General features: G+C 52.6%; 1 protein-coding gene across 5 annotated transcripts in view; it reads left to right on the plus strand.

Moving 5' to 3' along the window:
* Positions 1-12,877, plus strand: part of OXNAD1 (oxidoreductase NAD binding domain containing 1) — a 63,409-nt gene that overhangs the window by 39,966 nt on the left and 10,566 nt on the right. For 3 of the 5 annotated variants that reach the window (XM_008266044.5, XM_051818493.3, XM_002716189.6), the window contains 3 exons: positions 5,284-5,526; positions 6,291-6,399; positions 7,452-7,983. In XM_008266044.5, coding sequence (XP_008264266.3) covers positions 5,284-5,526; positions 6,291-6,399; positions 7,452-7,606 — 507 coding nt within the window. In that variant the 3' untranslated portion in view covers positions 7,607-7,983. Of the gene's footprint in view, positions 1-5,283; positions 5,527-6,290; positions 6,400-7,451; positions 7,984-12,877 lie in introns of those variants that run through there. The other 2 variants (XR_007908699.3, XR_016233317.1) reach the window with 1 other exon arrangement.

A 12,877-nucleotide genomic window follows, 5' to 3' on the forward strand; every position in this document is an offset into this window, starting at 1 on the left:
TATCTGCTGGTTCACTTCCCAAATGGCTGCAACAGTCAGGGCTAGGCCAGGCTGAAGCCAGAAGCCAGGAAACTCCTCCGGGTCTCCCACCTGGGTGCAAGGGCCCAAGCATTTGGGCTGTCCTTGGCTGCTTTCCCAGGCACATTAGCAAGGAGCTGAATTGGAAGTGGAGCAACCAGGACTCGAACCAGCACCCGTATGGGATGTTGGCGCTGCAGGCGGCAGCTCAACCTGCTACACCATGACGCTGGCCCCAACAACAACATTTTTTAAAATGGGCAAAGGGTTTGAATAGACACTTCACTAAAAAGGTTGTAAGGACAAAGCAAAGATGTGCAACATCATTAATCATTAGAGAAATATAGATTAAAACTATTTGGAGTGGGCTGGTGTATCCCACTACATTAGAATGGCTAAAATTAAAAATATTGACAGTATCAAGTGCCAACAAAGATATGGAGCAGCTGGAACCCTCATATCTTGCTAGTGAGAATGCCAAGCCGTATAGCCATTCTGGAATATCTGTTGCAGTTGTGTATAAAGTTAAACATGTACTTACTGTATGACTCAGCAGTACCACTTCCTAGTATTGAAAAATGAAAGCTGTGTTCATAAAATAACATAACGTAAGCATTTACGGCAATTCTGTTTATAATTATCAAAACCTATAGAGAACTCACGTCCCTCAACAGGTGAATGGATGAACAAATTCTGATGCATTCATCCAGTGACCTATTCAGCAATAAAAAGGGATTCCTTGTTGATGCAGACAAAAACCTGGGTGAATCTTGAAGGCTCTGTGTTGAGTGAAAGAAGACACAATATGGGGCCAGCGCTGTGGCATGGCAGGTAAAGCTGCCGCCTGAGGTGCCAGCATCCCATATGGACGCCGGTCCAAGTCCTGACTGCTCTACTTCCAATCCAGCTCTCTGCTGTGGCCTGGGAAAGCAGTGGAAGATGGCCCAAGTCCTTGGGCCCCTGCACCTGTGTGGGAGACCCAGAGGAGGCTCCTGGCTCCTGGCTTCGGATCGGTACAGCTCCAGCCGTTGCGGCCATCTGGGGAGTGAACCAGTGGAAGGAAAACATCTCCTTCCCCCCCCCCCCCATGTCTCTCTCTCTCTGTCTCTCTGCCTCTGCCTTTTAAATAAATGTTAAAAAAGAAGAAGAAGACACAGTCACAGAAGGTTCCATAGTGTAGACTCCCATGTTTGTCATTCTGGAAGACTGAAAGGTAGTGAAGGCCACTGGTCGCTGGTTGACAGGTGGGGTAGGGAAGGATGAGAGCGTGAAGAGAAGGTGGAGGGAGGGTCCTGGGGTGATGAAACTGCTCTGTGTCTTGATCTTGATGCTGGTTACATAAATCTTTTATGTGACAACATTCATAGAACTACACACCAAAAAGGGAAACATGTTTTACCAAGAGAATTTAAGACAAATTTTTTAAAAACCTGTAGGGGCAGAAACGTGTTCTGCATGTGCACTTTGCATGCGTTTGGGGCAGCCCCCAGGTGGCTGCCGTGGCCTTGCCATTGTCAGTGTGTCCCCTCACATCCTCACCCTCCAGCCTGCCGAGTCTCCTCTGCTGTGGCCTTAGCTACTCCATTCCTTCGTACACTGTCTGTGGATTTGCACCCCGTGGCTGTCTCTAGGCTGCTCTCTGAGTCTCTAGAATGCGCCACTGGGCTGGGATCAACAAGGCGTCCTTGTGGCCTTGCTCAGCGTTGGCATCAGCATAGCCATCCCGGCTCCCAGCGTCCTGGACTCCCTCTGAGCATCCCGCGTGTCCTGGCCTGGTCCTTGTCCACGGCTCCCTGTGAGGTTCATGCCTCATTGGCACTGCAGTGAAGGAGTGTACGCTCCGGCTGCGCAAAACCTCAGAGTGGTACTGCCTGAGCGCACATCCTAATTGCGGTGCCTGCTCGCCTCTCCCAGTGGGAGCTGCTGCGGCAGCTCTTCTGAAGTCAGGTTTTTCTTGGAACCATGTTCAGATGGCTGTTTTCCTCCTGAGTATCTGCCTTATTAAGCTATTAGAGTGGACAATGGAGGCACGTGAGTGTCTGGGCGGCAGCAGGCCGCTCTGCGGAGACATGGAACCAAGAGCCATAAACATCTTCCTCTATTGGATCTGCTTTGGCTCGGGCTCCTGGCAGGGTAAAGGGCTCCAGACAGCTATTGTGTGCTCGGCTCCAGTAGCTATGCAAAGGGTGTTTAGTTCACAAGTAGAAAATCTATACCCAGATTAGATACATTGCTGTGTAACTGAAGGGAATGTCCTTTTGCTCACTTCCGAATTATACTCCGCTGTGCTTCGACTCTGTGTTCCTGCAACCTGGCAGCTTTTATTGACCAACAGGAGACAGAAGTGGCTGTTGATACTTTCCAGATGCTAGCAGATGATAGATAGCAGATGAGAGAGAAGATAGATCTACTGAAGGTTGCTTTGCCACCAAGAGAAGACCGGCTTCTTGAGTATTAGCTTTCCCTGGGGCACATTTTCATGCCTGCTTTTGGGTTGAAAATACTCTGGTTTCTAAGAACAATAACCCCAGCTTCCTCTGTTGTCATTACTCAGCATGCCAAGGGTGGCCACTGGAGAAAATTACTTCTCTGTGATTTTCCGGTCCATTTGTCTCTCAGATTCTTAGAGGTAAAGAGAGGTCTATAGGCAAGCAAAAGAATTCGGCAGAGCCTCTTGGATCCTGGACCATGCTTTCGAGACTTGAAAGGACGGAGTGTCATAAAGCACCTGGGGAGCCGGCAGCCAGTGTGGCCCCTCCTCCACATCAGTGATTCCAACTCCGTCCTCCCTTGCTGCTCATTCCTTTTGTCAAAAATGGACGCCCACCTGCCACCATTCATGTAAAATCTCCCATACGTTTAAAATAATTAGGACTTTTTCCCTCTTAGAGAAAGAATTTCCATTCATTTAAGAGTTCTTTACCAAAAAGGGCCTGTTTTGTAAATACAAATAGTTTTCTTTTTTCTTTTTCTCTAATTCATCTTTAAGTTGTAGAGCCCCAAATTAGATTCTTATTCAAAAGCACTTACTGCTTGCCTGCCGAGAGTTTGGTCTTCAAAAAGCATGATATGTTCTTTTTTTTTTTTTTTTTTTTTTTTTTTAAGTATTTTATTTACTTGAAAGGTGGAGTTACAGAGAGAGAGAGAGCAAGCTTCCATCCACTGGTTCACTCCTCAAATGGCTGCAATGACTGAGGTTAAGCCAGGCTGAAGCCAGGAGCTTCTTCTGGGTTTGTCACGTGGATGCAGGGACCCACACACTTGGGCCATCCCCCAGTGCTTTCCCAGGTGCATTAGCAGGGAGTGGATTAGAAGTGGAGCAGCCAGGGCTCTAACTGGTGCCCATATGGTTTGTAGGCATCTCAGGTGGCGCCTTAACCACCCACTATGCCACAACACCAGCCCCACGATATGTTCTTATTTCTTAGAAGGGAATCACTGAGTTGATTTGTGCCAGGAATGTGTAATGGGACAAATGTATGCTCTTGATATAAATGTCTGTTCTGGATTCTGCTTCTTAGCAACAGGGAAGGAGGCAGGACTTGCTGTACTTTCTCCTCCATGACAGCCGTAATGGCCACTGTTCCCACTTGTAGAGAGCCTGCCAGCAGGGGGTTTCCCCCCTGTGTGCCTCTGGGTGCCGAGCTCAGCCCTGTCGGCCGGGCAGGGCAGGCCAGGACTGTTACCATTTTCCAGGGGACTCACAGAGGCTCAGAGAAGTTAAGAGGCCTGTGATAGAAATTCAGTCTTAATGACTCCTAGTGAGTACATTTTTCTCCAAAATGAGGTATTCCCAACCCTGTCTGATCTAGTGCCCCTTTTCTAGAACTATCCTGAAATGAAATTCATAATTAATGGAATGAATACATAAAAGTTTTTAGAAAAAAAAAAACACAAAATTCTCTTCACTGTAATTAGCAGAAAAGAGAACTGCCAGACAGTGATGTGTGGTCAAGGAGTCCGTGTTTGCTAGACGGGGGTGGGCATCTGTTACCTAGAAGTCAGCCTGAGGCCGTCAGCCGTCTGCTACCTGGATCACCCTAGCACAGCCTCCGTGTGCCGCTGCCTCGCCCACCTGTGTGGCTGACACCTGGGGTGTCATTTCCATTCCAGTGAAGGTCTGGACGCAACAGTGCAGTCGGTGTGTATGGTGGCCACCTTCTGGAAATGGCAGATCTCTGCCCAAGGTGGCCTAGTTTCTGTATAAGATGCGCTAGGATCCGATCTCCCATGACGTGAACACCCCATGGGCCCTTCGGGAGTCACTGCGCAGGACAGTCCTGTGCGTTACAAATCATGGTGTGCTGGTAACCCGGCTCCGAATAAGAATGCCTTGTTCGCATCATTTGCTGCTCTCTGTGCCATACATACCACCACAGTGGCTGATTCCAAGCACCGGAGTTACTAGCTCACAAAATTACTACAGATAGAACTGTCAGCTTAGCAGGTGCCAGTTCCTGGACAGCACTAGTTTTGTAGGATGGCTACAACTCTGCCCCTGCCCCCTAAATGCCACTTGAGTTCCCCATATCATTGTGACAGCAACAGAATGTCACCAGAAGTTTGCAGTTCCCTCGCTTCCAACCCCCACCTCCAACACCACAAACAGGGTGGCCCCACCGGGATCCAGTGTGTCAGTTCTGATGGTGTTTCTGGGCCAGGTGACCTCAGCAAATAGATGTTTTCCTTGGCAGGTCTGGGTGATACCCACCCCCGGGTTGAAGCCTTCGGCTTAGGTCTGGCTCCCGTTCTTGCTATTCCAGAGAGAAAGGGGCAGCACTGAGCAGGCCTGCAGTGCTGGCCTGGTGAGGGGGGCAGTAGGACGAGAGCCCCCACTTCTCACGCCTCTCGGCCCTGACGAGCCCTCAGCAGCCAGTCCAGACGGCTGGCCCGTGCTGCCTTTCTCAGCCGTGGTCAGAACCCGAGCGCACACTCAGTAAAGGAGCCTGCTTCGGAGCGGTGCCCTGCCCGAGTCCATCACCTGAGAAGTTAACAAATGGCACAGGCACTGAGGCCGGCCTCCTTTCCTCGGTGCCAGAGTGGCTGTGTGGTACGGATCCCAAAGGCGGGGCAGCAAATGGCCTGTGCAGTGGCCAAGTGCAGTCAGTTCACAGGGCCCCAGGAAAGCTGGGAGCGAGCCGTAGAAGCAATCCTAACAACTGGGAGAGAGGCCGGAGGTAGGCCCCGTTAGTTTCACAGAGGGAGGATATTTGATTTAAGACCACTGCTACAGAGGACTGAAGGGTTCTCTCTTTCTTCCCTCAGTGTACACTTGATTCTGAAGTGGCGGTGAGAGTGGGTGGAGAGTTCTTCTTTGACCCTCAGCCCACAGACGCCTCCAGGAACCTCGTGTTGATTGCAGGAGGGGTCGGAATTAACCCCCTGCTTTCCATCCTGCGGCACGCAGCAGATCTGCACCGAGAGCGTGAAGACAAAGGAAGTGGGTATGAGATAGGAACAGTGAAACTGTTCTACAGTGCAAAAAGCACCAGTGAACTCCTGTTCAAGGTAAGCGAGGGGGCCTACGTTTTGTGGCTGACTGTAGCAACCTTGGGTAGCGGCATTCATTGTCCAAGAAAATGTCTTCTCTGGGTTGTTTTCTCTGTAGAGGTTCAAGCAAAAGGTTTGGCAAGGCTTAACCATGTTCGAATGAGGCTTAACCAACACATCTCAGCCAGGACGATCAAACTGCTCCCGTTGAAGGGGCGCCCAGTGAAGGGACAGCACGGGGATGGGATCTGGAGTTAGGAGAAGGGAAGTTGCATGGCCCCCCAAGACTCCCCGAGACCAGAGACCTGGAAGCGGGCCTGGGTGTCCTAGGAGCAGCCGAGATCCGAGGGCTTGGGCCCTGCCGGGAGGATGAAACCCCCATCAGCTGCATCTGCTGAGCCGACCATGTTTGAAGGAGGAGGCTTTTTCTTGGGAGTGCTCTGCAGCTGCAGGAGGGAACAAAAGAACAGAAACAGTTAAAAGACACAACTGTGGTCAGTGTAACCGCTGCTTAATTGCCGATGCCTAAGAGAAAGGAGAAAGAAAAAACCCCGGAGAGTTAGTAATATGCTTGTTATCATAATCAGACTTCAGTGAAAGCCAGATAGCCCTCCGTCCCCCGGCTGCGGTGGCCTGCGAGGCTGCAAACAATGTCTCTCTGAGTAGGGAGCAAGAGCAGCACACGTGTGCAGAATGGGAGCCGAGCTTCGGCGGCCCTGCTCGCGCACATCTGTTTTGATTTTTTAAAATCGTAGTGTGACCAAATCTGTTTGGCATTTCAGAAAAATATCCTCAATTTGGTAAATGAATTTCCTGGGAAGATTGCGTGCAGTTTGCATGTTACAAAACAGACTACGCAAATCGGTGCAGAACTCGAGCCCTACATCACGGGTGAGTCCACTAGAGGTATTTGGACTGTCTCTGGGCAGCCGTTGGATGGACACGCCAGTTGGTTGCGTGTAGATGCTCTGTTTTCGGGAGTTGCTGGCTGGGAAGGGCCCTACCTGGGGAATTGGGAGATGACTCATCCTGGAAGAATAATGAGATCTGTAGTTGGGTTTACTTACTATATACTGACTTCCTACTGCCCATATAAAAAGTTCATTTTCCAGGCCGGCGCCGCGGCTCACTAGGCTAATCCTCCACCTAGCGGCACCGGCACACCGGGTTCTAGTCCCGGTCGGGGCGCCGGATTCTGTCCCGGTTGCCCCTCTTCCAGGCCAGCTCTCTGCTGTGGCCCGGGAGTGCAGTGGAGGATGGCCCAGGTGCTTGGGCCCTGCACCCCATGGGAGACCAGGAGAAGCACCTGGCTCCTGCCATCGGATCAGCGCGGTGCACCGGCCGCAGCGCGCTGGCCGCGGCGGCCATTGGAGGGTGAACCAACGGCAAAGGAAGACCTTTCTCTCTGTCTCTCTCTCACTGTCCACTCTGCCTGTCAAAAAAAAAAAAAAAAAAAAAAACAAAAAAGTTCATTTTCCACATTGTTTCAGTGGCCTTTGCAGCATCACTAGAGGATGCGCACAGGATGTATGTTCCAGCTGTGCTGGGTCAATTCCATTTGCCACTAATGATCATTTAAATTACTCATCATCTCCCCTGTTTGGAAGGACTTTTACACACACGGGTTATTTGCAGAAGGCCATTTGGCATCTTCCCCTGAAGTCCAGTAAGTTTGCTGGCCCCTCTGAAGAGTGCACCACAGAGTGGCTTCCCGCTCTGCTCGCCAGGGTTAGGAAGCCTGGAGGTGCACCGCGCTCGTGTCTGGGCCCAGGTGCCAGCGGCTCAGGACCAGACTCGCGGAGCTTGGGTTTCTGCACATGGCCACCATTGCTGAGTTGCGTTTCATCTCTCCTCACCTCAGAATACAAACGCATCTGGCTTAATTCAGTGTTGTGGTTTTTTTTTTGTTTTTTTTTTTTGTTTTTTTTTTTTTGTTTTGGTAGAAGGAAGAATAACGGAGGAGGAGCTAAGAGACCATATTTCCAGAGAGACTTTGTTCTACATTTGCGGCCCACCTCCGATGACGGACTTCTTCTCCAGGCACCTGGAGGACAGCCACGTTCCCAGAGAACACATTCGCTTCGAGAAGTGGTGGTAGGGCGCGTCCAGGCCTGCACGACAAGGAGGTGAGCCGCACTCGGGATAGCTGGAGCCATTCCGTCGTGTGTGGCGGGCTGCATTTCCCTCTCCGTGAGCTGATTGTTACGGCTGCAAGCTATGAGAGCTGCTGGGGAGTGACAGAAGAGCCGGCGGCAGGCTTCCTGCGGAGACTCCGTGGATCGGACGGTTTTCCGCCATGCTGACTGTCTCATTACTAACCGTTTCTCTCGTGATGGATCGTGAATTGATTGGCATAGACCTTCTTTTGCAAGGTACACACTTAGGTTGAATCATGGGGAAAAGGGGCTCTGTGAAGGAAGGGTAGCCATCTTTGAATCATCTATCTGTGTTCAATAAACTTACAAGTCAAGGACATTTCTCTAGCAATTTTGCTTTGGAAAGTCTTTGTATGTGATGCCTTGCTTGCCCATGTCCTGCAGCCTTATTGATTTGGACATCAAAGCTGAGTTTGGAAATGGGAAGTCGTTAGAAAACTTCATTTGGGAGTTAACTAGCCAGCGTTTTTGCTTTCTTGTTAAAGAATAGCCTAGGTCCGCCTCCTGCACGGTTGTTAGCTTCTTCCCCAGTGAAACCATCCAGTGCTTGGCTGCCTGCCGTGATGCCGCAGGAGGGGCCTCTGCCGGGGACAGACACTGGTGGCTGTTGTGTTCCGTGTGGAATCTGCCTTCGGGGCCGGCCGGCTGTGGAATGGTGCTGAAGACTGACTAGGGGCTCTGGAGCTGTTTCCAGATCCTGCTTCTCTGCTTGTCGTTTCATTCCTCTGCCAGGTTTGTCTTTGGCACCAGCGGTTACTCACCACATGCTCGTTGAATGACTGAAAGAAAGCAGCTAAGTCCGGGGTTGGGAGGCAGGCCCCGAGGGGACAGCAGGAAGGGTGGCGCCTCATCCCGAGGCTGCTGTGTCGAAAGTGCGAGAAAGCTGACTAGGGCTCATCTGTGTGTGTTTGGTTTTAAAAATCCAAGAAAGTTCTGGGCTGGCCGGGGCCAGGTCCCCTTTTATCTAACGAGCTCAGGCCCAAAGCTGCCTGCTCGGGGAGCACTGGGGGGTGACAGGAACCGTGAGGAAGGACAGGCGCCGGCTGCGCACCCAGGCCCCGGTGTGGTCTGTCTGGAGCTGAAGAGAGGAGACAGGCTGCCCTTTCTGAACCTCTGTGCGGCTGCAGCTCCCAGGACTCGGGGGCCTGGCGTGCGGTGGCTGACAGCACCTGGCCTCTGCCGGACCCAAGTCGTGGGAAGCAGCTTGTCAGCCGCGTTCACGGTGGGACGAAGGGAAAGGCTGGCGACCTGGTGGGAGGGGCACAGTCCAAAGTTAATTCACCGAAGTGACCATGAGCGTTTTAGGTGAGGGGAACCCCGACTTGAGGATGGGCTCCTGTGTCGAGATGGGGGCTGGGCGCTCAGGAGGCACAGGAGGAGGGCCCAGCCCGGGGTCGAGGTGAGGGGACTGATTCAGTGCAGCATGCCGTGGAGAGAGGGAGGTGCTGCGCTGTGTGTCTGCTGTCGTCAGGGGGACCACCTGTCCTGGAGACCCCAGCTCTGCCTGCCACCCTGCAGGTGACCACTGCCTCCATCTGGGCTGCTGAGATGGCCCAGGCCGTGCCCTTTGCCCGGAGTGTTGCTTTGTTCAGCTCTGGCACTCCCGTTCTGCTGGCCCAGAATTCCCTGCTCCCCTCGCCTCAGGTGAAGCTAATTTCAGGGTGGTTGGGAATTTGTAGTATTCGGCTGACATGCTGTGTAGACGAGAGCGAGCCCTCGAGTTAGACTGCCTGGGTTCAGGTCTCCGCTCTGTTGCTTACTGTGTAGGTGACCTTGAGTGAGTCCCTTGCTGCTTGCTGCCCTATGTAAAATTATGCCCTAACAGGTGCACGTAGAAGGGAACAGTGCTGCTGCCGGCCTCCCGGGCTGTGTGTGGGTTAGGTGGGCTCACATGTCAGGTGCTTAGCAGAGCACAGGGCGAGTGTGTCGTCAGTAAGTGTTTGCTACTCCTCCTCCTATTCAGGAAGGGGTTCAGGCACCTAGATAGCTTGTCTTTACGTAGCACTGGGCTGGTACGTACCAGATACACCATCAGTATTTCCTGCCAAGCTAGAAGCTAGTGAGCTGGCCCAGAGGACGTGTGAAGGGTCCTTCTGACCCGATGAATGTGTGGGAATATTTCTTATTGTGACGCGAAACCCTTTCCCGGTTTACTCCGGGGAGTAGGTTGATCTGATAGGTGAGTCCTTTTCAAATTTCATGTGTTGGTGGGAGCACCAGTGCTCACCAGAAGATGGAGCAGCCGCCTGGCCACCCCCAGATAGTTTCCCATGAAAGGTATCCCCAGTAAGGCATGGGCGCCTCATCTCCAACAGGGCGACTGAAGGCGGCTGTGGAGCCCTAAGCGGGGGCCGTGCCCTGGGACCCAGGCTCTAGGCCGCAGTGCCCACAGAGACTCGTGTTTGAACTGCCACACAGTCATCACCCACCCTCAGTGACGGTCACTAATTTGTTTTCGCCTGCCCTCAACTTCCTTGTGTTGGGTGGCATTGTCTCGTCACGCCAGGGTGTGTCTAACAGACACCACCGCAGCAGGCCACAGTTTCGCTGTGGTTCTCAACACGGGTAGCAGTGATTCCTTGGTGTCTCGTCCAAGACCCTTCTGGGTTGTGTCCCTCGCGGCCTCCAAGGTCCCCACATGGCAGCAGGTTGCTAAGTCTTGTCAGTTTCTTCTAGTCAGTGGCACCTCCCCCCCAGCAGACACGCGTGGACACGCACTCAAGACACGTTAGTTGAATACCGGCGTGTCTGTCCTCTATCTAGACTTTCCCACATTTGAATCTGGCTTCCTATATCCTCGGGGTGTCACGTAACGCGATCTCCCATCTTCTGTGCTTCACGGAAACTGGTAATGAGATACAGACTGTATTTAGACGTAGACACAAGCTTTATTTTCTCACGAGAATCCATTACGGAGCGATGTGGCCTTCCTGTTGCCTCACAGGAGACACACAGTGTCAGGCCCACTTTGAACGCTGTCGAGGTAGATGGGCGCATCAGCTCCCGTCAGCCTGGGCCTTCTAACAGAAAGCTCTCCACCATCTTATCATCTAATTATCTGAGCCATCGCTACCTTTATCTGTTATTTCATTAGGGATTAATTGCCCGCTTCAGCGTTCTTCCTGCACTTACTAGCCATGATTCATTTTTAAGGAACTCTCCCGCGTTAGCTGTGGTTACCCTGCGATGAGTCTGCAGAAAGGCAGGGCCAGCGCTGGCGTCTTTCCTTTACTTATCAATGAGCGTTCTCTGAATGGCTGCGTGGCGACCTGCAGACGTGACCTGCGAGCTCTTTCTCAAGTACCGCCGTGGGCGTGTGACTTTTTGGTCATTGGCTGGTTTTTCCCCGTGGCACTCGATGTTCTGAGGTCCAGCCTGTCTTGCTCTGTGCCTGGCCCACACCAAGACACGGGGTTGACGAGGTTTGGGGGCTTCTCAGAAGGGCAAGAAGTGCTCCGATACACAGGGAAGAGGAAAAGCAGAGTGTGGTGTCAGGAAGCCACACAAGGAGAGCAGTCAAGGATGGGCTGGTTAACAGGGACGTGCTGCAGATAGGTCAAGAGAGCTGTGTCTGCTGAGGCCGTGGACTTGCACGTGGAAAGCCACGGGTGACCCTGAGGAGATGGGCGGGAATGAAGACAGGACTGAAGGGCCAGCATCGCGACAGCAGGGAAAGCTGCCTTCTGCAATGCAGGCACCCCAGATGGGCGCAGGTTTGTGTCCCGGCTGCTCCAGTTCTGACCCAGCTCCCTGCTAATGGCCTGGGAAAAGTGGCAGAGGACGGCCCAAGTCCTTCGGCCCCTGCACGCACGCAGGAGACCTGGATTTAGTTCCTGGCTTCCATTGGGCCTGGCCCAGCGCTGGCCGTTACAGCCTTCTGGGGAGTGAAGCACCACATGGAATCTCTCTGTCTCCTTCTCTCTCTCTAACTCTTTCAAATAAATAAAAAATTCTTTTATAAAAGAAAACATGAGAGTGAGTCTAGGAACAATAAGGAGAAAAGAGATGGTAACAAGTGAGTATACACAGTAGTTTCAAAGAGTTACTACAGAGGGAAGGAGAGCAGTGCATTTAGCTGGAAAGGGAAGTGCAGCCATCAAAATGCCATTTTACTGGCTGATTTTTAAACGTTTTATTTTGAAATCATTTGATATTTAGAGAAGAGTCGCAAAGACAGTACACGGCTTCCGTCTAGCCTGCGCCAGCTTCTCCAGCTGTGCCCGTCACCGTGGTACTCATCAACACGAAGAAACTGGCAGGACAGTTTGAGCGGCGCTGCACTGTTAAGCAAGCAGGAGTTAGTTGTTGTACCAGATGAGCGAGCGAGCAGCTTGATTGTACCGAAAGCCTGACAGCGTCGTGCAGTGCGCGTCCACGCGGGAGCTGAGGACTTGGCCAGCGGCTGCTGACGCACGGCGCCCTGTCACTTAGCGTGTTGCCCTGGGCGGGCACTGAGAACAGGAAAGTAAAATCCAGAGACTGTCTTGGGGAGCAGGCTAAATACTTTGGGAAACTATGTTTTTTCTAAGGCTAAAGAATGATAACAGTTATAACCCAGACAGGAGTATCTGTGACTGTGCACTCTTCGCCACGACTGAGTGTAGAAACGCTCTGGGGCAGACTGTGCCGTTGCAACCATCCCTGGTTGAAAAGCAGCGGTAGAGAAGAATGACGAGGGAGTCCCTGACGGAACCGTATCCTGCGAGTGGCAGGATGGGCGAGTCCGTGCAGAGACGGGGGACCTGTGGGTCAGTCCATGATAAGCAGTGTCCAGCAGGTGGGAGGATGGGTGACCAGGTGAGTCAGTGGCAAGATGGAGTTTTATGGTGGGAGCACAGTGACTGGGGGTCACTGGTGTGAGGTCCTGTGGGTGGGGCACAGTGACTGGGGAGTCACTGGTGTGAGGCCCTGTGGGTGGGGCATGGTGACTGGGGAGTCACTGGTGTGAGGTCCTGTGGGTGGGGCACAGTGACTGGGGAGTCACTGGTGTGAGGCCCTGTGGGTGGGACACGGTGACTGGGGAGTCACTGGTGTGTGAGGTCCTGTGGGTGGGGCATGGTGACTGGGGGTCACTGGTGTGTGAGGTCCTGTGGGTGGGGCATGGTGACTGGGGAGTCACTGGTGTGAGGTCCTGTGGGTGGGGCACAGTGACTGGGGAGTCACTGGTGTGAGGTCCTGTGGGTGGGAGCACGGTGACTGGGGAGTCACTGGTG

The sequence above is a fragment of the Oryctolagus cuniculus genome, chromosome 4, assembly GCF_051225735.1.
Source record: "Oryctolagus cuniculus isolate XC-2025 breed Fujian yellow rabbit chromosome 4, ASM5122573v1, whole genome shotgun sequence".
In the NCBI taxonomy this organism is placed as follows: Eukaryota; Metazoa; Chordata; class Mammalia; order Lagomorpha; family Leporidae; genus Oryctolagus; species Oryctolagus cuniculus.